The sequence below is a fragment of the Orbicella franksi genome, chromosome 1 (assembly GCF_964199315.1).
Source record: "Orbicella franksi chromosome 1, jaOrbFran1.1, whole genome shotgun sequence".
NCBI lineage: Eukaryota > Metazoa > Cnidaria > Anthozoa > Scleractinia > Merulinidae > Orbicella > Orbicella franksi.
The window spans coordinates 24,832,440-24,853,082 of NC_138145.1; the positions used below are offsets into that span (position 1 = coordinate 24,832,440).

General features: G+C 40.0%; 2 protein-coding genes across 2 annotated transcripts; one reads left to right on the plus strand and one right to left on the minus strand.

The window, feature by feature from the left end:
• Positions 1-13: 13 nt before the first annotated feature.
• Positions 14-13,417, minus strand: LOC145498183 (armadillo repeat-containing protein 6-like). Its single transcript, XM_081478085.1, has 4 exons — positions 13,102-13,417; positions 7,528-8,243; positions 5,109-5,378; positions 14-2,590 (listed from the first exon to the last, which is right to left on the minus strand). The coding sequence occupies exons 1-4, from the start codon at positions 13,304-13,306 to the stop codon at positions 2,375-2,377; spliced, it is 1,407 nt and encodes a 468-aa protein (XP_081334211.1). The 5' UTR covers positions 13,307-13,417; the 3' UTR covers positions 14-2,374.
• A 24-nt stretch (positions 13,418-13,441) lies between these two features.
• On the plus strand, positions 13,442-20,573 carry LOC145498237 (pituitary tumor-transforming gene 1 protein-interacting protein-like). The gene is made up of 2 exons (XM_081478136.1): positions 13,442-14,103; positions 18,478-20,573. Exons 1-2 carry the CDS (start codon positions 13,680-13,682, stop codon positions 18,729-18,731), a joined length of 678 nt encoding a protein of 225 aa, XP_081334262.1. The 5' UTR covers positions 13,442-13,679; the 3' UTR covers positions 18,732-20,573.
• The last annotated feature ends 70 nt before the right edge of the window (positions 20,574-20,643 follow it).

The window sequence follows — 20,643 nt, forward strand, 5'->3', positions numbered from 1 at the left end:
GTAACGTATTCTACGAAAGGTCCGAAAGAAAAGATTATAAATTCAGTTATGGTAAAACAATTAAAGAGCCTTAAACACACTTCTTGTAATTCTTAATAATTGTTTGTCAGAGTGTTTCCCGGGTACCGAGCTTTATCACAGTAAAACCGGTATACATTAAAGTGTTATACAATGAAGTTGCAACACTGCTAACTGGTCATTGGTATCCAGTATATAGCACTGAAATTAGGTTTGTTATAAATAAATTGTTCGGAACCAACCAAGTTCATGAAACCTGGGTTGCAATGTACTGACCTCTAAAACTTCGTCTTAACCAACAAGACCAAATGTGGAGTCTTCTCAAACTAACAAGTAGCGAAACATAAACCCGCTGAAGGCGCCAGAATTTGTGAGATTTGTTCGTGCTTTTAGCTTCGCGTTTGGTGTTAGTTTCGCGTAATTAATTGTGTCCTTTTGTATATGTTATGTTCATTTGCATACTCCATAAGTTCGGTTCGCGTGTAATTTATTTTAGTTAGTAGCGTCATTGGGTTCTGTGAGCGTCTTTGGATTTGTTACAGCTTTCCGGTTCGTCTTTGGTTCGTCACATTCGTCTTGTAAGTTTCTTCGTTTATTTCGCTCTGCCGCTTTTCTGCGTTCTTCATGTTCGGTCGTTGTTAGTTATTTTATGTTCATTCCTGTGTTTGTAATTTTGCTATTTTCAGTTACCGTGTTTCGATCTACAATCGGATGGAATAAATTTCTATGTGGAGGGAAGATCTGGAACGAGTTAAAAGCGTGTGCGACATTACCCGCCATGATTCTAAGATGTCTGATACAAGTTCTTACGCGCTGATCGGTAAATGATTTTCAATTGGCTTTTTGTCCTGATTGGTGCACTGTACTATTTGGATTACTCGACGTTTTCCCGCGCTTACCACTGGTTACAGGATAATTCTGATTGGTTCGCAGCTTTTGACGCTGACTTGATTGGTTCGCAGGTTTTAGCAATATTGAACTTACGCGATTTCCCGCCCTTACCGCTTGCTGCAAGCATCTATTTCGAGACTAGATTGGTTTACTGCACAATTTGGCTAACGGAAGTTTTAGCGATAAACGAATTCCAAAGAACTCAAACTTCCGGAACCCAACGATGGAAAATGGACGCAATCGGAGTACCTCACGTTTTATTTTCGGCAGAGTTCGGACAGTCGGACAAACAGCACAGGAAAAGCAACCTTTGATTCATGAGCAATCCTTTATGACAATAAATAGCGAGTAGTAAATAAAAACAAACGCTTCATCGCATACATTTTGATGCAACTTCTTATCACAATTCACTCGAACACCCAGTCACACTAATATCAGTCATGTAGTAGACATAACAAGAAACAGTTTGATGTCTGGATTTCGGCCCGCGGGGGGATGGGGGTGAGGAACTCCCAGTTTAAAAGGATGGGGGTGCTCATCGTATCTTTCAGGGGTTAAAAACACGCTTCGGGTACCTCTTACGATATTATGCCGTAAGAGGCCCACAGCGGAAGCTGTTGCAGCACCATTTGGGGTATTGACCCGAAAAAAATATGACAGGAGAGAACGTGTTGTTTTAAAATTGGTATCTTTATAGGAATTCTCTTAGGGGTGAAAACCATTTTAAGTCACGCCCACAAAACAGGATCTTGATACCTCTCGTTTTTTTTTTGTTCTTGCTTTCAAAATTTCCAGCCAGCACCCCCGTCCTTGTCATAAGGGAGCCCCCCCCCCCCTCCCCAGGACTACGGCACCTAATAAGGAACACTGACTACAGCCAGAATATACGCCGCTATATGTATGTCATGTAACACACAAGACTGCAGGACTGTTTCACTTTTTCCAAGATGATAATTCTACACAACGTTAATAATCTCATCTACAGAGGTTCATTGTGCAGACAAGTATTTGTGGGTACATTTTCCTGACACACTTCATCATTTCCGGTTTCCAAGCATAGCGACACTTTTTCTTCAATAAATAGATTATGATGATGTGACAAGTTTGTAAAGTATTTGACTCAGTTTTATCTTCTGTTTAAAGGTTGCATGTGAGGTTCACGAACCGGCGCTCGCCATGTTCGTATTTTTGTACTCGTCGAGATTCAAGTTGGGGCGCGTACAAAAGGAAGATTCAATGAAGTTTCACATTGATATCAGATGCCCAGCGTCCAACATAATGAAGTAACGGTACTTTTTTCTTGAAAAGGTTCAAGAATTCTCCGCAGATCTTAACCTTGCAGTTGTGACCGATAACCACAAGTTCCTGGGCCCACATGGTATTCAGCGCAGACGACATAACAGTCCCTACATCAAACAATACAAGCCCTTTACACTCGTTTCACCTGGGTTACAAGTTGATACAACTAATGGTGGACTTTGCCTTGTCCGGTTCCAGTCCAGAGTTCCTTCAGTTCCACATCACACCCAAGATCTCTCAGGGCCGCCTTGGCTAAATCTTCACAATCATTCATCTTTCCATGCGCTTTCCTGATCAAGCTCTCAGCTCCTGCTTCCAATATGATTTCACAGTGTTCAGGGTTACGGGCGACTAGATTGCGCAGGGCCAGACAGGCTTGTTTCTAGAGAGATTGAGTAAAAAATGCAAAACATGCCTTAATCATAGCCATCCAATAATTAAGAAAGTCAAAACAAGTTGTTGCAAAACTCTCACAGTGTCTCGGTTAATTCTGAAAAGCACAACCACTAATTTAATCATTTATAACTCCGGAATCCATATATGTCTTATTTCAGGTAATGTATGAACCACTTTTCTCTGACTCATTTTAAATATAATTCACCCATAAAATCTTAAAAGTTGTTGTCACTGACTTAAAAATCTTAAAATAGACGTTTCGGCTAAAATACTATAACCTTCTTCAGTGATGAAATGAATGTTAACGGCGTCTAAATGTAAATGAGATGTTTATAAGAATGTGAGGAACTCGCTAGGGATTAATTTAGCATTTTGTAAATGTCTGGAATATGCGCGTGGTCATTAATTGAGTTCGGTTCGCGAATGGAATGCCACGCTTCCAAGAACAATCTACGCGACCACAAGGGACAGCGGTCTATGACCTCGACATTATTAAAATCAAATTCGTGGTTGTTTTTCATACAGTGTTGCGCCAAAAGAGAATTTTTGTCACATGTGAGGACGGCTCTTTTATGTTCTTTTGTTCTGGATCTCAGTGCTCTGAATGTTTGACCGATGTAAAGTTTTTCACAGTTTTTACAATTGATTTTATACACGACACCAGTTGACAGGTCTTGATCGAATTTGTCCTTCGGTTTCTTCAGGATCGAACCAACCGTCTTGACGGGTTTATGAGCAACATTTACGTCGAATTGTCCCAAAGTTCTCGCAATTTTTTCAGAGATTCCTTGAAAATATGGCAAAGTAACAAAGCCTCTGTGGCTTTGTGGCTGATTTAATGCTTTAGGTGGTTTGGTTCTTTGGCAGCTTTTTCAAAATTGGTCCGTGTAACCATTGGTTTTGAGTGCATCCACCACGTGTTGTACTTCGGACTTTTTGTCTTCGTCAGTCGACGGAATATTCTTTGCTCTGTCAAGAAGGGTTCTGGCCACTAAGCGTTTGTGTACCAAAGAGTGGTGAGAGTTGAAATGGAGATACTTGTCGGTATGGGTTGCTTTTCTGTAAACACTGGTTTTAATTGATCCATCAGTACTTCTAGTTGTCTTCGTGTCGAGGAATGCGATGGATCTATCACTCTCTTCTTCGACTGTGAATTTGATGTGCTGGTTGATCGAGTTAAGATGGGAGTGAAATTCAGTGAGATGCTCACGGGCGAGACAAACATCGCTATCGTCGGCATATCTGAACCACCACTTAGCGTGGGGGGGGGGGGGGGTGCAAAGTCTGCATTTCAACTCTCACCACCCTTTGGTAAACAAACGCTCAGTGGCCAGAACCCTTCTTGACAGAGCAAAGAATATTCCGTCGACTGACGAAGACAAAAAGTCCGAAGTACAACACGTGGTGGATGCACTCAAAACCAATGGTTACACGGATCAATTCTTAAAAAGCTGCCAAAGAACCAAACCACCTAAAGCATTAAATCAACCCCAAAATAATCAGCCACAAAGCCACAGAGGCTTTGTTACTTTGCCATATTTTCAAGGAATCTCTGAAAAAATTGCAAGAACTTTGGGACAATTCAACGTAAATGTTGCTCATAAACCCGTCAAGACGGTTGGTTCGATCCTGAAGAAACCGAAGGACAAATTCGATCAAGACCTGTCAACTGATGTCGTGTATAAAATCAATTGTAAAAACTGTGAAAAACTTTACATCGGTCAAACATCCAGAGCACTGAGATCCAGAACAAAAGAACATAAAAGAGCCGTTCTCACATGTGACAAGAACTCTCTTTTGGCGCAACACTGTATGAAAAACAACCACGAATTTGATTTTAATAATGTCGAGGTCATAGACCGCTGTCCCTTGTGGTCGCGTAGATTGTTCTTGGAAGCGTGGCATTCCATTCGCGAACCGAACTCAATTAATGACCACGCGCATATTCCAGACATTTACAAAATGCTAAATTAATCCCTAGCGAGTTCCTCACATTTTTATAAACATCTCATCTACATTTAGACGCCTTTAACATTCATTTCATCACTGAAGAAGGTTATAGTATTTTAGCCGAAACGTCTATTTTAAGAGTTTTAAGTCAGTGACAACAACTTTTAAGATTTTATTACTATGCCTGACTACAACTACAGTATAATTCACCCAGTTTATATAGAAAAAATCATGACCGTGACAGTGTTTGGATATTTGATCTTAATTAGAATATATTTTACATGTACTTCTCCATTTTCTTCTTAGTTCGAGTTTCGATTTAAAATGCATATCAAACATGAAAGACTGTGTTTGATCACATTTCTAAACACCTCAAAAATTCACCAAAAGTACTCTGCTACAGGTTGTAAATGTGGTCAAACATGGTCTTTCATGTTTGACATATTACACAAAGCATTTTGATGATTTACTTATAATTCACTGGAAGAAAAAATTTTCACAGGCCACTAGAAAAGATAAAATGTTTTCTTTACATGCATCTTATATCTCACTACCTGAACCCCAGCTGACTGGGCATGAATTTGCATAGCTTTAACAATGGCCTCTACTCCCCCAGCACCAACAATTGCCGTGCAGTTTGCCGGGTTCCTTAACGCAATGGATCCCAGGGCTGCACAGCCTTGCTCTGCCACCATTGGCTGTTTGGCATGGGTTGTCATGGCAAGGACAATAAGCCCCAGGCCCCCAGCATCAACAATAGAAGTCTTGACATCATCATTTCCAGCTATAGCTCTCAGGAGAGTGCACACCTGCTTGGCAATGTTCTGAAAGTTTTAGAAATACAGGTTTTCTTTAATAGTCAAGCCAGCAGTATTTTCATTTAAATAGAGAGTTTCACATGATGTCACAACAGCCACAACAATAAAATGATAGCCATGCTGGTTTCCACAACCAATCTGTGGTAAGTGAACTCTTTTCTTATGTAAACACCTTCTTTTGTTCCAATATGTTTACACGTCTACTGGCCACGTGAGTGAAAACGCTCTACAAGAATGCTCAAAGAGTTTTAACTGATCAATCTGTGTTCTGGAGGAATTTGCCCTGCTAAAATTTCAAACAGAAGGCATCATTTGTCTGGTACTGCATACATCCTTTAAGTTCATCCACAAACTGGATGGGAAAGAAGGATGTTTCACGGAATTTTGTTCAAAGGCCTGGATTGTAGGTGGAAAATTGCACTTTCGCTGGATAGCTCAGTAAAACTTAAGATACAACTTCTGCTATTTTACATTTTTTGGGGCAATTACTGAAATAAATTTGCAACTGCAAATGATTACAAATACATGTATGTGTACAACTCTAAACCTGACCTGTTATCCTGCAGGGGTGCAAACACAATTTGAGAAGCTTCTACTAAAAGCATACCTACATGTAATTTAAGATCACAGTGCACAAACCATACCCTAATTTAAAACCAAAACGTCTTGAAAACCATACCCTTTGGCTCTGCACATACCTATATAACCCATAAAAGGGAGTACACCACCACCCGGGGCCTGTTGGTGGCCTACTGGTAATGGTTAGTTTAAGAGCACTGGTCCTCCAAATTTTAGCCTACAAGCAGGCTCACATTGGTACACAAGCACGCGGCGTAGCCGAGAGCGCGAAATCCAGCAGCAAAGCAGCAAGACAAGAAAGTGAGCCTGCTCTGATCTCTGCAAATCTTTTATTTCCACCCCGGAAACCGCAGAAAAGAATAAGTCAATTAATTTTCACCGGAAATATGAACTTTGGCAGCTCAGATTTCTCGGGAAAATTGAAAATCTTTTTCATAACAACATGAAGGCGCGACATCCGTTGTTGATAAAGTTCTGCCGAAGAAAAACTGTCAAAGTTTTTGTCAACTAAGGACACACACTTGATTCCAAGTGATCTTGCTTGGGCAATCTGGTCTTTGACAATGCCGCTAAACAGGCAAACGCCTTTGTGTCGTTTCATTGCCTGCTTGCAATCACATGCATTTGTAATAACATACTTTCAAGTGCTTTTTCCTGCTCCCTCTTTAGTTTGAAATTAGAATTAGAATTTAACCAGAAATAGACTGGAACTTTGTTAAAACATCAGTAAAATGTGCACTCAACTCTTCCTCTGACTACAAATGTGGACGACTTGTTTTTTATTGTGCGGTAAATTAACGACTACATGGGGTTTAATCACTTTTCATCAAACATAATAGATTGACAGTTTTCTCGCCTTTCCTGCTTTTCAACCAATGGTATTTCACTTCGCTCAGACGAAGCAGAAATGAAAAAATTACAGAGATCAGGGCAGGCCCACTTTCTTGGTGCCTCTTCACCAGACTCCTTCCTGCCAGATTCGCTTTGCTCTTCGCCACTCATGCACGTGATTCAAAGGTCAGCCTGCTCGCAGGCTATCCAAATTTATGCATAAGTTGGGATCACTGAATAATTCGTGTCCTTAGGCCAGACCCAGAGGTATAAATGGGTAAGAAAGAACTGTTAGCACGAAATGATAAAATGTTGGAGTAACCTGTGAGGGACTAGTGTCCCAGCTTTCATACATACTTGACAGCCTCAGACTATGGTAAAAAAAGTAAAGTCTGCATACAAGCCAAGTGGCCCCTCAGGCCGGAGCTTATCCAGGTTTCCATAGCATGAAGCAGCTGGGAATATTTCTACTAACCCCTGGACAAGGTGCTAGTCCATCGCCGGGTTACCCCCAGCATTGAATTTGCCGGTACCCATTTATATACCTGGGTGGAGAGAGGAACTGTGAGAGCTAAATGTCTTGCCTAAGAACACAACAGTGTCCCTGGCCAGGGCTCAAACCCAGACCGCTTGATCTGGGAACAATCACACTAACTGTGAGGCCAACGCACCTCCACCCAGACTACGGAGACCAAGACAAATGCCAATAGTACTCTGGGATAGTTTCACTCGATTGTCAACTTACCTGATTGGTAGTGTGGTCCTGCAATAGTTTCAGCACCATTTTCAATCCACCAAGATCAACTATATCCTTGCAATACTCATTTCTTACTGCTAAACGGCTCAAGGTTACACACAGCTCACTGGCCATTTCAACATCTTGGCAGGTTCCCATGATGTCCAGAATCACAGCAAATGCATTCCCTGCTACAATCAGCTTGGCATGTTCATGTGCCTTGCCAAAAGCGACACTCATGTCGTCATCAAATGTAAAAACACGCAAAGTCATGCACATTTCTTTAACAATCGATGCTGACCATCTGAAATCCCTTAAAGTAGTAACTAAGAAAGGTAACACATCATTGGCAACAAAAGTCTGACGATTGGACTCACTCTTGATACAAGCGAGTCTTATGGATCTGACAAGTCTCTCAACTAAAATTTCTTCTTTAAGTTCTTTTAAACAGCTTGCCAGAAATTCAATCAGTTTAGCATCAGCAAGATCTCCCTGGCCATGTAAAAATGAGCACAGTGCATCAAGACTGGTAGAAAGATTGTTTTTGTTCTTCATTAAGTAACAATGGTTGCAGCTGGAGAATAGTAAGTTCAAGGCATCTTTGCTTGCAGCAAATTTTCTGTTACTTTCACTTTTGTCACACTCCAGAGAAAGATCCTTCAATCCCTCCAGCAGAGATTTTGTTTCATCATCTTTTAATGATATCCTTATCTTGTCCAAGGCATCTAAATTTAGGACCACAAAAAGTAGCTTAACTATTTGATGTTGAATATACAGAGATCATTTTTAATAACAAAAACTTATCAACCTTTTAACAACACACAGCAACATCCTCTTTGTTACCCCTTATCCTTGAAAATACCTCCTTGATTACATAAATGCCACTTTTACTGTTTCAGTTTGTCATAAAGATGTTTGCCATAGGATGAGGAAAAGGGGACTCCATATGGAGACATGATTTGCTTGGCTAGATTGTTGGACTAAGGTTTTCACATGTCGGTTGATCTCTACCCAACCAGTGCTGGAAGTTACAATTAACTTTTATTACATGGCAGGACCCGTGTTTTGTCAAATTTCCATTTTGGCTGGACATATTACCAATTCAGTCTGACATTAATAATTAAAAAATTTGTGCATACAAATAATCTTATGACTCAATCTTTAGGCATACATAATGTAATAAGTATGCTTATCAAAAATAATGTAATAAGGAGATGTTCAGTTTTATATTTTATGCAATTCTGGAGAGGTTATTTTAATAAAAGCTATGGGTCTGTATGATTTGTGATTTTTAAAAGTTTAAAAGCAAACATGGTCTACAAACAAGATCTTCACAAACAAAAGACAAGTCATTTTGGTGCTCAGTCATGACGTCAAAACAAAATGTAATTTTGTAAATTTGGTCAGAAAATGTCTGATGACCAACTGTTATTTCCAGCACTGATCACAAGACCATCCAAAGGCTTAAAATTTGGGGAGCCTCCAACAGCTTAAATCTTGGGGAGAATTTTTAGTGGAGTAATCAATAACAAAACATATCAGAATTTTTGTTCTGTTTTATAAAATTCCCTTTCTAAAACCTGTTAAAGGCTGTCGGCACTATAATTCCACAGTTTTAGTTGGAGGGCAACCAGTGGATATTTTTGATAAGGGTCCATTTTTGCCCAACTAAGTAGATTTTGGAGGCCCAATTTTTGGACCTGAAAAGAGACAGATCCAGTTCCCCTGTTGTAATTGGAACCAGCTGCACAAATAAGGCTATGTTCCAACAGACCACTCCCAAATCAACCTGGTCTTTTGTGTATTCTTGTGCCTAAAAACAGATCTGGTCTGCTCTTATCTAAGGCCATAACCATTTGAAACCAGTCCAGTGTGTACATACAGTGTATCTTTGGGCAGTGATAAAATATCTGCCTTCACTGGTTTCCATGGCACTTACATGCAGGAAAGAGAACAGGAGTTTAAATGTAGCTGACATCCCTTACCTACACCCCTCTGAGTTGGCAAAAAAAAAATGTAAATTTATAGTGGTCATGCACTTAGCTGTACAAGCACTAAGCTTAGCTACAATTGAGGACAAAAGTCCTTGGGACACTTATTTAATTTAACGAATTGTATGTGTTTTACTACTGAAGTTTGAAAAAAAACGCTGCTTTTCTTTTAAAAATGCATTACTGTTCCCCCTCCCCACCCCACACAATATTGAAAGTCAGAAGAAATTGCAGGAAGTAGTTTTCAACATTGTATGGGGGTTGGGGGGCGAGGTTAGGCAGGTGAAATTGTATTTGCATCTGGCATGTGCGCAAAAGCGCCAAAAGTGCAAATTTGTCCCACGACTTTTGTCCTGGATTGTCTGAATTTCAGTTGAGAATCAAAATGCCACTTTTCAGTGGTTTTTTTACATTCTAAATGTGATTTTTCTCAACTCTGTGAATAAATCGTGATACAATGACTATTTCGTGGGTTTATTAACGTTTTTTTGTTTCCCTTTTCAATTTTTCCCCCATGCGAGGTGTAAATCGGAATTTATTCTAACTCAGACTCGCACGTGCAGTATTTGAAAGGATAAGCATGGTTAACGCTGAAGGCAGCAACAGGCATTATAGATCCTGGTGCATATGACAAGAATTTCTGTCGAACAGCGAGCGAAAGTCTTGCTTTTTTTTACGAAAACAGAAGGTTGTCGCCCCAGGAAATCACGCAGAAATTTCAAATCTTGAAGTCATCTGTGGCACGAATATGTGATACATGCAGTCAACAGGCATTGCAAACCATATCATTTCGTCCAAAGAGTGCCAAAACAAATATTAGAAAGTTGTTTCCAGCCATTGGAAGTCATTTCCCTTTATTTGTTTACGAAATAATATAGTGTGACATTTTTTGATGTTATGCACAATGAGCTGGTCACTTTTTATTTGCATAACTCAGCAGTACTCAGCAACAGTACTCACTTTAAAACTTCAAAATCTGGCTCCTTATATCCAAAAGCTCACAATTTAAGACATGTTGAAGTGAACTGTGTTTGGCAATCGATCTTTCTAGACCTTTCTCCCTGGGAAGAACTTAATTTTGAGCTCTGCAAACACGATACTCTCTTTTCATAGTTAAGAATTGTTTTAAAGTCAACTCTTCCACACTGAATCAAGTGAGTACTGTTACATTCATTGCCAACATGCTGTGATGTGACTTTTGTGAAGTAATTTCGAAAAAGTACCATTAAATCTTGTGTTGAAAAATATTTTTGCTGGTTTTCTTTGTTGATACTTTGAGGAAATTGAATTAACACTGTCTTTCCTCGCCGCTGAGTATTGTGTGATGTCCAGTGAATGCTGACGTCACTACCTGAAGAGTAATAGCGCCTCAGTGTCTTCGTACCTACTGAAACATGCTGTAATAACCGTTAAGGTGATCACTAAGATGGTCTTATATACCAAATTTGTCATTTAAATACTTGAAGTATCTGCACAACTGTACATTACAATGTAAACAATTTGTTACCTATCCAAGTCAAGTGACGCCGTTATCACTACCATCACATACAAAAGGTTCTATATTATTTGAGATCAACACCTTTCCCAGTGGGTCCAAAACCATTGAAAAATATGGAATAGCCATGTAAAAGCTCTTAGAAATGCCTTTCTAATCTCAGATCTCCACATTCACAGGTCCTAAATGCACGTAGGGCTAAAAAACTTCCTAATTGTGCATTTTTCCATTACAAGTCAAAATCAGACAATCGTGGACAAAAGTCCTTGGGACACTTACTTAAATTAATGAATTGTATGTGTTTTACTACTGAAGTTTGAAAAAAAACGCTGCTTTTCTTTAAAAGTGCGTTACCGTTCCCCCTCCCCACCCCATACAATGTGTGGTTCCAGAAAATATCCATACCCCTCCCACAGAGGGTCAAGGAAATTCCGAGGGGTAGGGGTGTCTGAAAGAAGTAAATTTCCAAAGGGGAGGGGGGCTACTCAAGGAGTTTTCTTTCCAGTGGGTCTGAAATGTGATTGAATGAACGCTACCGTACTTTCCCAATTGATTCAGGTAACCAAACCAACAGAAATGTTCCATCTGTTGAGAAATAAATGTTAGATTCTTTGTCATATATTTTCCATTTTTCTTCCGACGTCGTACGTCTATGACAGACAACAATCCTGAGTATCGTGTTTGTTGGACGTCAAGTTGAACAAAATGCCGACGAAGTGGTACAGCAATACATGAACAATGAAGTTGACGATATTTCATACTTTGAAGGTCGTGCTGTACTTAGCTTAAATGCAGCTCAGATGCTTTTTCCAACATTAATCATGCCATCAATTAAATAGATTCGTACTTTGTGTATTTCGTTTGATACTCGTACAAAATTATTCCCTGTTTCGGACTCGCTGTAACTAGGTTATCACATATTTTCATCGTTATCCGTGTAGTTAATAGTTTGAGCAAAGTCGATTCAAAGCCATTTGTCTTGAACTATATATGTAAACGTGGACAGCGAGGAGCGTTGTAATTGGAGTGGTAGCCGAGATTTCTTTCGGTCATCTATAGACCAACTGAACAATGCATGTTCCACATATGAAATGTACGACAATTCAAAAAACTAAGGCATAAAATGAATTTACTATCATTTACAAACTACAGAGACAAAGCGTATGACTTATTTGATGTATTCCTTTGGTGCAAGAAAAAATAAAGCGACATTTGGGAAACAGCCGTTTTGAAAAAAATGTTGCGTGACGACTTTACTGCCTTTACGACTTTACTTTACTAATTTGATACGATGTTTTGACCATGCATAAATTAAAACTTTGACTCGGTTATTTGAAAGAGCTTTATGTACGTTCCGAGATTCTTATATGAAAACTTCCTTTCATGAAGAAAAAGTCAGCTGCTAAGCCATTTGGGAGTGAAGTGCTTCTAAGTCAGTTGTTTATTACTTTAAACACCGGTTCAAACATTTTAACATGACATGAAGGAACGCACCACATCTGCAGTTTACCGTGAAAAAGTACGTCTTTGTCTATGATGTAACTATAAAAAGCTGCAGCTAAATTTTATGACAAATGAGTTAAGTCTTGTTTTTTATGGATATGGAATTTCCGAGGGGTAGGGGGGGCCCAAGTAGAAAAATCATGGAAATTTCAGGGGCTGGGGGGAGTACTGTGAAGCCCCCTGGAACGGAAAATCCTGGGGTGGGGGGTCAAACTGGAAAAAATCCTCTGTGGGGGAGTATGGATATTTTCTGTATGGGGGGGTGGAGGGCGAGGTTACACAGGTGAAGTTGTATTCGCGTCTGGCGTGTGCACAAACGCGCCAGAAGTGCAAATTTGTCCCGAGACTTTTGTCCTTGATTGTAGTTTACAGGCATGCCACTGAAACAAAGGAAAGGGTGTTTACCTTTACAACTGGGAGATGCCTTATTCTTATAAAATCGTTACAAAAATAGATTGTTGGTTGTCATAGAGGTCAATGCTGCATGAAGTGTAAACATATCCAGTTTCACCTTTCGCCTGCTTCATAAAATCGGATGGCATGGTGATTACCCTTGTTACAAAACAACCACATGTATCATTTTAATGGCCTCACCTTTCACAGGATTGCTGTGTTTTAGTTCTCCTGTGTCCGGATCTTTGACATATGACGTGATCAAGTTCGACATGTCAACGCCTTGAGTCTTGAACTGATCTATAGCGTCTTGGGCCGCCTCGTGTAAATCCATTTCAAATTCTTCCACATTTTCCCGGACAACCGCATCGAAGGTTTCTTGTGAAATCTGCTTGGCTTGTTCCATGGTGTGGTAAGGAACTTTTTCCAACGCAAACGAAGATTTTACAAGAGAGAAAAGAAATCAAACGCCTCAAAGTAAGTTTTGAGCCATTTTCTCCATTACCTTTTCACTTACGACCGCTGACCATACGTACTTCACGTGATTTCACGCGTTATTTCACGCAAGATCACGCGAAGACAAAAACGTGATAACAATCTTTATGGTTCCAGTCTCCGCGCATAAATAATTCATTTCGCAACATTTTTACCATCATTTGAATTGGAGGTTTCACTTTAGACATTCAAATTTCCCAACAGTTGGAAAGGAACTTGTCTTGGAACGCGTTTTTTTTTTCATTTTACCGTTTCCAGTAAGCCAACATCGTAAGCCAGTTAGCATGAAGAACATTGTACTTGCGTTTGTCTTTTGTATCTGTTTGTTACGTAGCGTGGTGGCGGGCAACAATTCGACGACAACCACAAATACACCATATTCTTTGACGAGTTTGAAAAGCTCATGGCCAACTGCCACTGCTGCTACAGTCACCACAAAGAGTAACGGAGCATGGACAACTGTCGCACCTTCCACGACACCTGCTACAGTCACCACAAAGAGTAACGGAACATGGACAACTGTCGCACCTACCACGACACCTGCTTTAACCTGTCCACAAAGAAGTACATCTTGCGGTGACTGTGTGGAAGATATCAACTGCTTCTGGTGTGGGGCAGACGATACGTGCAGAAAATACCCAGCAAGCAAGGTCGTTCCTCGTGATTGCAAGGATAATAAGTGGTACTGGAAGCAGTGTGTTGCTGCAGGTAACTTGTTGATACTAGAATTATATATTTCGTTTAGGTTATGATGTACGTAGGAGAAACAATACAAAGTGTATTTGACTCACTTTTGTCTTATGACACTTCGGTGATGACACGTAAGCTTACATATCATTGCGGTCGTATTGAGAAGTACAACTACTTCAAGTCAAAGTAAAGGGTGAGCTAACCATGACATGCTTGAAAAATGTTCACTCACACAGATTATACATGTACATGTATTTAGAGGCTGGTGCACTAACAACATGACCATGCATTATTATATAGCCAGAGAGGACAATGTCAACATAAGCTATATTGTTATGCCTATGTTCATGCTTATGTCTCAGTTGGTTTATGATCATTTTGCCCCATGGTCATTTCGCCCCCAGTCACTTCGCCCCATAATCGAAGTCACTTCGCTCCATGTAAGGAATTAGTGAAATTTGTTGTGAACTTTTCGTTTTGATATTGGAGTTGGACTGATTTTGAACTTAAGACTTATGTCAGTTCAGATTACTAACTACTGCAGCTTCCAGTCACGTTCGCTTAAATACGCTTGGTAACACTAAATATCATTTCGTTTGATTACCTTCCTCATCACAAATTCTTATATGTTGTAATCCCTCACAATACACTAAATATCACTTCATTCGATTACTTTCCTCAACACGAATTCTTATCCATTGTAATCCCTCAAACACCGTTAATGCATGGGAACTGAACTGTTTGTAATACTCTAGAGCCAATAAACCAGCCAAAATTCGACAACGCAACTCTATTTTAATTCAAGTGACTGACAACGTGTTTCATCCGACCGAACTACTGGAAAACTACTGGAGGAGCGGTTACGCAGCTCACAACATTCTACACTCCCCCACTAAGCTATGAAAACTAGTACAATAAATCAACGACAAAACTTAGCTTGCAGTTCTTAAGTGTCTCTCTCCTAATAACCTAAAAGGTCACTTAATGACAAAATCAGCCAAGTATCGAGGGGCGTGTCTGTTCCTAGTAGGGTAACGCTTCTCTGGAATGCTTTGGGTAGTTGATTGCACAGGAACAGCTGGCTCCCTTGGGGTTTCTTCCCACTGCAATTCTGGCTGTTCAGCTGCCGGCGATGCTGGAATTGGGTCTGCTTGACCCTCTTGATCAGCAATAGGTGTTTGGGGAATGCGGGATCACTGTATAAGGTGGCCTTGGTGACGTCTCAAGTGTCAGCCATCTTCTCTCAGCCAGTCCGTTAGACAATGGGTGGTAGGGTGCTGTTCTGATGTGACGGATCCCGTCCTGTTTGAGGAAATCTCCAAACTCTTTGCTCGCGAAGGTGCTGCCATTGTCTGTGACGACAATTTCCGGTAGGCCGTGTGTCGCGAAAGCGATTCTCAATTTCTCAATGGTAGCACTTGAAGTTGATGTATTCATTGGAAATGCCTCCATCCACTTGGAGTGGGCATCCATCACAATAAGAAACATTTTTCTAAGGAATGGACCCACATAGTCTAGGTGGAGTCAAACCCAGGGTTTATGAGGCCATTCCCAGGGATGTAGAGGGGCTTCTGGTGGTGACTTCCTGTTTTCCTGGCAGGGACTGCACTGATGCACCTTCTGCTCTAAGTCTGCATCCATTTTTGGCCACCACACATAACTTCTCGCCAACGCCTTCATACGGCAAATTCCAGGGTGTGTCTCGTGTAACTCTTCTACCACTCTTGCTCTTTCCTTAGGGGGGGACCACTACTCAATTGCCCCACAGCAAAGATCCATCTTGAACGCTTAATTCATCTTTCCTAGTGAAGTAGGGCTTCAATGCTTCATCTGAGTTGTGATTAGGCCAACCATGCTGAACGAACTTGATTACTTGTGACAGTATTGGATCACATCTGGTTCCAGTTCTGATCTCATTCACACTCACTGGTGTTGAATTGAGGAGTTCCATTGCAAACACAGTTTCTGCAGGCAAAGGTGTAGTTGAAGGACTAACCAGCAAGGGTAGTCGGCTGAGGGCATCAGCATTGGTATGTTCTGGTCCTGGTTTGTACTCAATGGAGTAGTTGTATGCAGCTAGAGTCAAGGCTCAACGCTGAATTCTAGCTGCTGCCATAGGCGGTGTGGCCTTCTCATTGAACAATGATTCCAATGGTTTGTGATCAGTCACTAGACTAAAATGTCTGCCGTAAATGTACTGGTGAAATTTCTTCACACCAAATACCAGGGAAAGTGCTTCTCTCTCAAGATTGGAATAATTTCTTTCTGCATTGGACAGTGTCCTGGAAGCATATGCGATTGGATGTTCTGAACCATCATCCATTCGATGCAAGAGAACAGCTCCCAAGCCATATTGTGATGCATCGCATGCCAAGGTTAACTTCTTCTGACTATCATAATGGACAAGGAGTCTAGAGGACTTCAGGAAATCCTTAGACTTCTGGAAAGCCTGCATCTGCTCTTTACCCCAATCCCAGCAGGTCCCTTTACATAGTAAATTATGCAATGGAGCCAACACGCTCGACAGGTTAGGCAGGAATTTCTGGTAGTAGTTAATCATGCCCAGGTGCGATTTGAGTTCCGACACATTCTTGGGCGCTGGTGCATTGGTGATCGCTTCGACTTTGTCATCCAATGGTTGAATACCTTCTTTGCTGACCTTGTGACCCAGGTAGGTTACTTGAGGTTTCATGAACACACACTTGTTTTTCCGAAGTCACCAGCCAGCACTTGGTAGTCGTTTCAAGACTTCTTCCAGGTTGTTTAAGTGATCTTCATCGCAGGCTCTGGACACTAGGATATCATCCACCCGGACAATTACATAAGGAATGTTCTGCAGTAGATTCTCCATGTTCCGCTGAAATATTCCTGGTGCTGACGATATCCCATAGGGTAGGCGGTTGTACTGGAACAACCCCTTGTGTGTGTTAATGGTGGTGTACTGTTTAGATTCATCATCCAGAAGAAGCTGCTGGTAGGTTTGGCTCATGTCCAACTTCGTGAATTTTCCACCTCCTCCTAGTGTCGCCAGGAGGTCTTTAACCTTCGGGATAGGATGACTGTCCAGTTTTGAAACTTGATTGACAGTTGTTTTGTAGTCTCCGCAGATGCGAATTGAGTCGTCTGGTTTCAGAATAGGTACAATGGGAGCAGCCCATTCCGATAACTGAACCGGTTCAATCGTTCCCTCATCTTGTAGCCTCTTGAGTTCAGCCTCAATCTTCCCTGTCATAGCATATGGCACTGGTCTCGCCTTCAAGAATTTTGGTTGTGCCTCTGATTCCACATGAATTTTTGCCTTTGGGCCCTTGAAGGTCCCAAGTCCTTCTCTAAACACTCCTGAGTACCGGTCAACCAATTTTTCAAGTGAAGACCCTTAGTTGTTTTTGACCACTTGCATTTTGAACAACTCCTTCCAGTTGAGTGTGAGAACTCTCAACCAGTCCCTTCCCAGTAAGTTAGGGCCAGATCCCTCCACCACGAGTGTTTGCAGTTCCACTTCTTGTTTCTCATACTTCACAATAACATTGAAAGTTCCTATGACCTTGACTAATTCACCTGTGTACGTTCGGAGCTTCACTTTAGCAGTTTCCAATTGCTTTCGGTTCCTCACCAGATTCCCTGCAATAATTCTCTTGTAGGTTTCTTCGTTGATGATCGTAGCAGTATAAATCAAGAAATAAATTTAAATCGAAGAAAATATCCCAAGAAACAAAATAAAAACAAATGATTTTAAAAATGAAAGTAATTTCAAACGTAACCAAAATTTGCTGTGAAATAAATTTAAAAAAAAAATAAAAAAGGGTGAAATTGAGGAATCATTGCCTCGTGTAAATAAATTAACAATAAACATGTGGTAAAGAAAACCAAAATCACTTAGAGCAAGGCTGCCGTGATGTGATTCCAAAAAATATTTCCAAAATGAGGGTTTATTGTTTCTGTGCTTTATTTTGAGAATTTTGTGATCAAAGTGTCTGTTATTGAAGTCTGACAGCAGTTATGATTTCAGTAATGCTCACATTTGTATGGTTGCTAAAAACAATAAAGTTTCTCCAAGTATGTAAATTGAAGTCCTGGCCAAACAATCCCAACATTTCAAGATCTTTCAATGCAGCATATCATAACATTGTTGGGCACAACATGTCGCATACATTTGGCCACCATGTTGCAGCATGTTGTGACATGTTGGGTGTTGTTGGCTCAAATTTAACCATTTTTAAACTTGAGCCAACAACACCCAACATATTGCAACAAGGTGGCCAAATGCGTGCAACATGTTGCACCCAGCAATGTTGCGCTATGTTGCATTGAAATGTTGTTATCATTTGGCTGGGGCTTAAAGCTTTAATCATACATGCTGCTCATACTTTTCTTAATATTTTATTCCCACAGGCCACCTTTTGATTTACATAATTCCAAGTGTGGCATTTGTTGTCCTTGTGATTATTGGATGTTGTGTGTACTGTCTCTGCTGCCGAAACCGCAGGCAGGTACCCTACGAACGGGAAGACAAGAAGATGCAGAGAAGACGTGAAGAGGCCCAGCAGCGAAATGCAGAAAGAAGGGCAGAAAGGAGAATCAAAACTGATGCAATTCGACAGAAGTATGGACTGCTAACTAATGAAGATGATGCTGAAGTTGCTTGAACTGCACCTCTGGGTTCAGATGAAACACGGTGTCCTGTCACCATTTTCAATTTTGTTACTTTTAATCGAAGTTGCATACACATTATTCTAACTGTTTTCAATTTGTTTATTAATGCAATTTTTTTAAAAAGCTAACTAATCTCTACTGTGCACTAATTGAGAGTCTTTCTTTAACAAAAAGTATACTGTACAAACTACTGGGTTGCTCTGAGTAATGAATGAATGAAGAAGAAATATTGTTTTAGTTGAAAGCAGGCTTTTGGCTAGAATTTGAAAAGCAGGCATGCAAAGATTGACCCTGCCCCAAAAGACTGAGGTATGCTTCTCCAGAAAATTGGCAACATTTAAGGGTGGACACTGTAGCATGTAATTTTCTGGCAATTTGGGTGAAAATAAATTTAAAGAGACCTAATTTGCCGAAAAAATACTACTAACTTTTAGCAAGCATTTGGACAATCCAGGATGTAAAGAAAATTGAGGCCCACAAGATACCCCAACACCCATCTAGCTAAAAGCCTAGTTGCAAGGTAATTCTCAACTAATCATTACAGCGGAGAAATGACAGAAAACCTGAAAAAAATGATTATAATTACAATAATTATTCAAAAATTATTTATTTGTATATATTATATCAATCAATTTTAATGTCTGCAAGGTAATATGAAGCCATGAATTTTGATTACTAGCTATTTGTTATCTTCAGTATGATAAAGGTTCAGCCATTTTCCACTGCTAAAACTTGTAGAAGCTAGGTTCCAGCCCAGAGCATGTAAAAGGTGACGATAGGTACAAAAAGCTGTGTTATTTCCAAAGCAACTTTGAAGTAGGCTTAACTGTATCGATGGATATGATTTACTATAAGACCTTACAAAAACAATTTTTTGGAATGGTACATTTAGAGCTCTTCTCATTTAATGTGTGTATTGTCAGTAACAGAACCTGAGGAACTGAAAATTAATGTGTATATTTAAAATGATGTGCGCAATTTTAACTAAGAGAAAGATATAACCATCTCGGATCATCTGATGAGCTATATTTTAATTTATGGAGAGTCAGTAATGGGTTAGGGAAGGGATGTGGTTACATTGAATTACAGATTACCATACAAAATTTAATATATTGCCAATACTAAACTGATTGTTATTGTAGTACTTCAAGTCGTGAGTGATAGTCATTTAATTTTGTTTTTTATACAGAAATACATGAACAGTGATGCCAGGGCATGTTTTTTTTAATGCTATTAACTTGTCGCTTGCATAGCTGGTGGGGTTTCATTCATGATTGCTTTGTTTCCATGGCAAACCACAAACGTTAGCAAAAAAGCTGTGAGAAAATTCCCTATTTCTCATTGTGGATTTCTCTCTCTCATTAGAGAATCCACTGCTGAGACAAAGCACTCATTTACAAAATCCTGCTAGTTATGTGGGCTATATAACTTGTGTTAATCATAATTTTTTACAACGCAGTGTGGAAGCACCTGATTATCCTAGGTACTCCTTAGAGCAACAAACAAACTTACTTTTTGCGAAGAAGTAAAGTGGTCAACCCAACATTTGATAGTTGCAAAACTTCTGATTTCCTGTAATTTTTCCTTCAGCACAGCCTTAGATTTGTTTTCCATTTTGTAAAAAAAGAAATGATAATCATTAAAAATAAAAAAACTTTGTTTCATGTGATAAGGGATCATCATTTGCTGATGAGGTGAAGGACATACTGAAATGTACTGTATGTATGTATGTATTTACATGAATTATTTGCGTTAGAAGAGTAACTGTGATCTTTGAATTTCTATTAACAATACAGTTGACAGGTGAGGAAAACCAATAAACCAAACGAAACATATTCTCATTGTATCTGTATCCATCACTGTCTCTAGCTTACAGTATTCTAGCCTGTGTTACGGTTTACACCA

What these genes read in the sequence shown, in the direction of transcription:
- LOC145498183 (XM_081478085.1), bottom strand. Translation starts at nt 13,306, where the DNA reads ATGGAACAAGCCAAGCAGATTTCACAAGAAACCTTCGATGCGGTTGTC. An exon ending in ACACAGCAATCCTGTGAAAG is followed by an intron (nt 8,244 to 13,101) that starts GTGAGGCCATTA and finishes TCCTAAATTTAG; the next exon opens with ATGCCTTGGACAAGATAAGG. An exon ending in AGGACCACACTACCAATCAG is followed by an intron (nt 5,379 to 7,527) that starts GTAAGTTGACAA and finishes TAAAACTTTCAG; the next exon opens with AACATTGCCAAGCAGGTGTG.
- LOC145498237 (XM_081478136.1), top strand. Translation starts at nt 13,680, where the DNA reads ATGAAGAACATTGTACTTGCGTTTGTCTTTTGTATCTGTTTGTTACGT. An exon ending in GAAGCAGTGTGTTGCTGCAG is followed by an intron (nt 14,104 to 18,477) that starts GTAACTTGTTGA and finishes TTATTCCCACAG; the next exon opens with GCCACCTTTTGATTTACATA.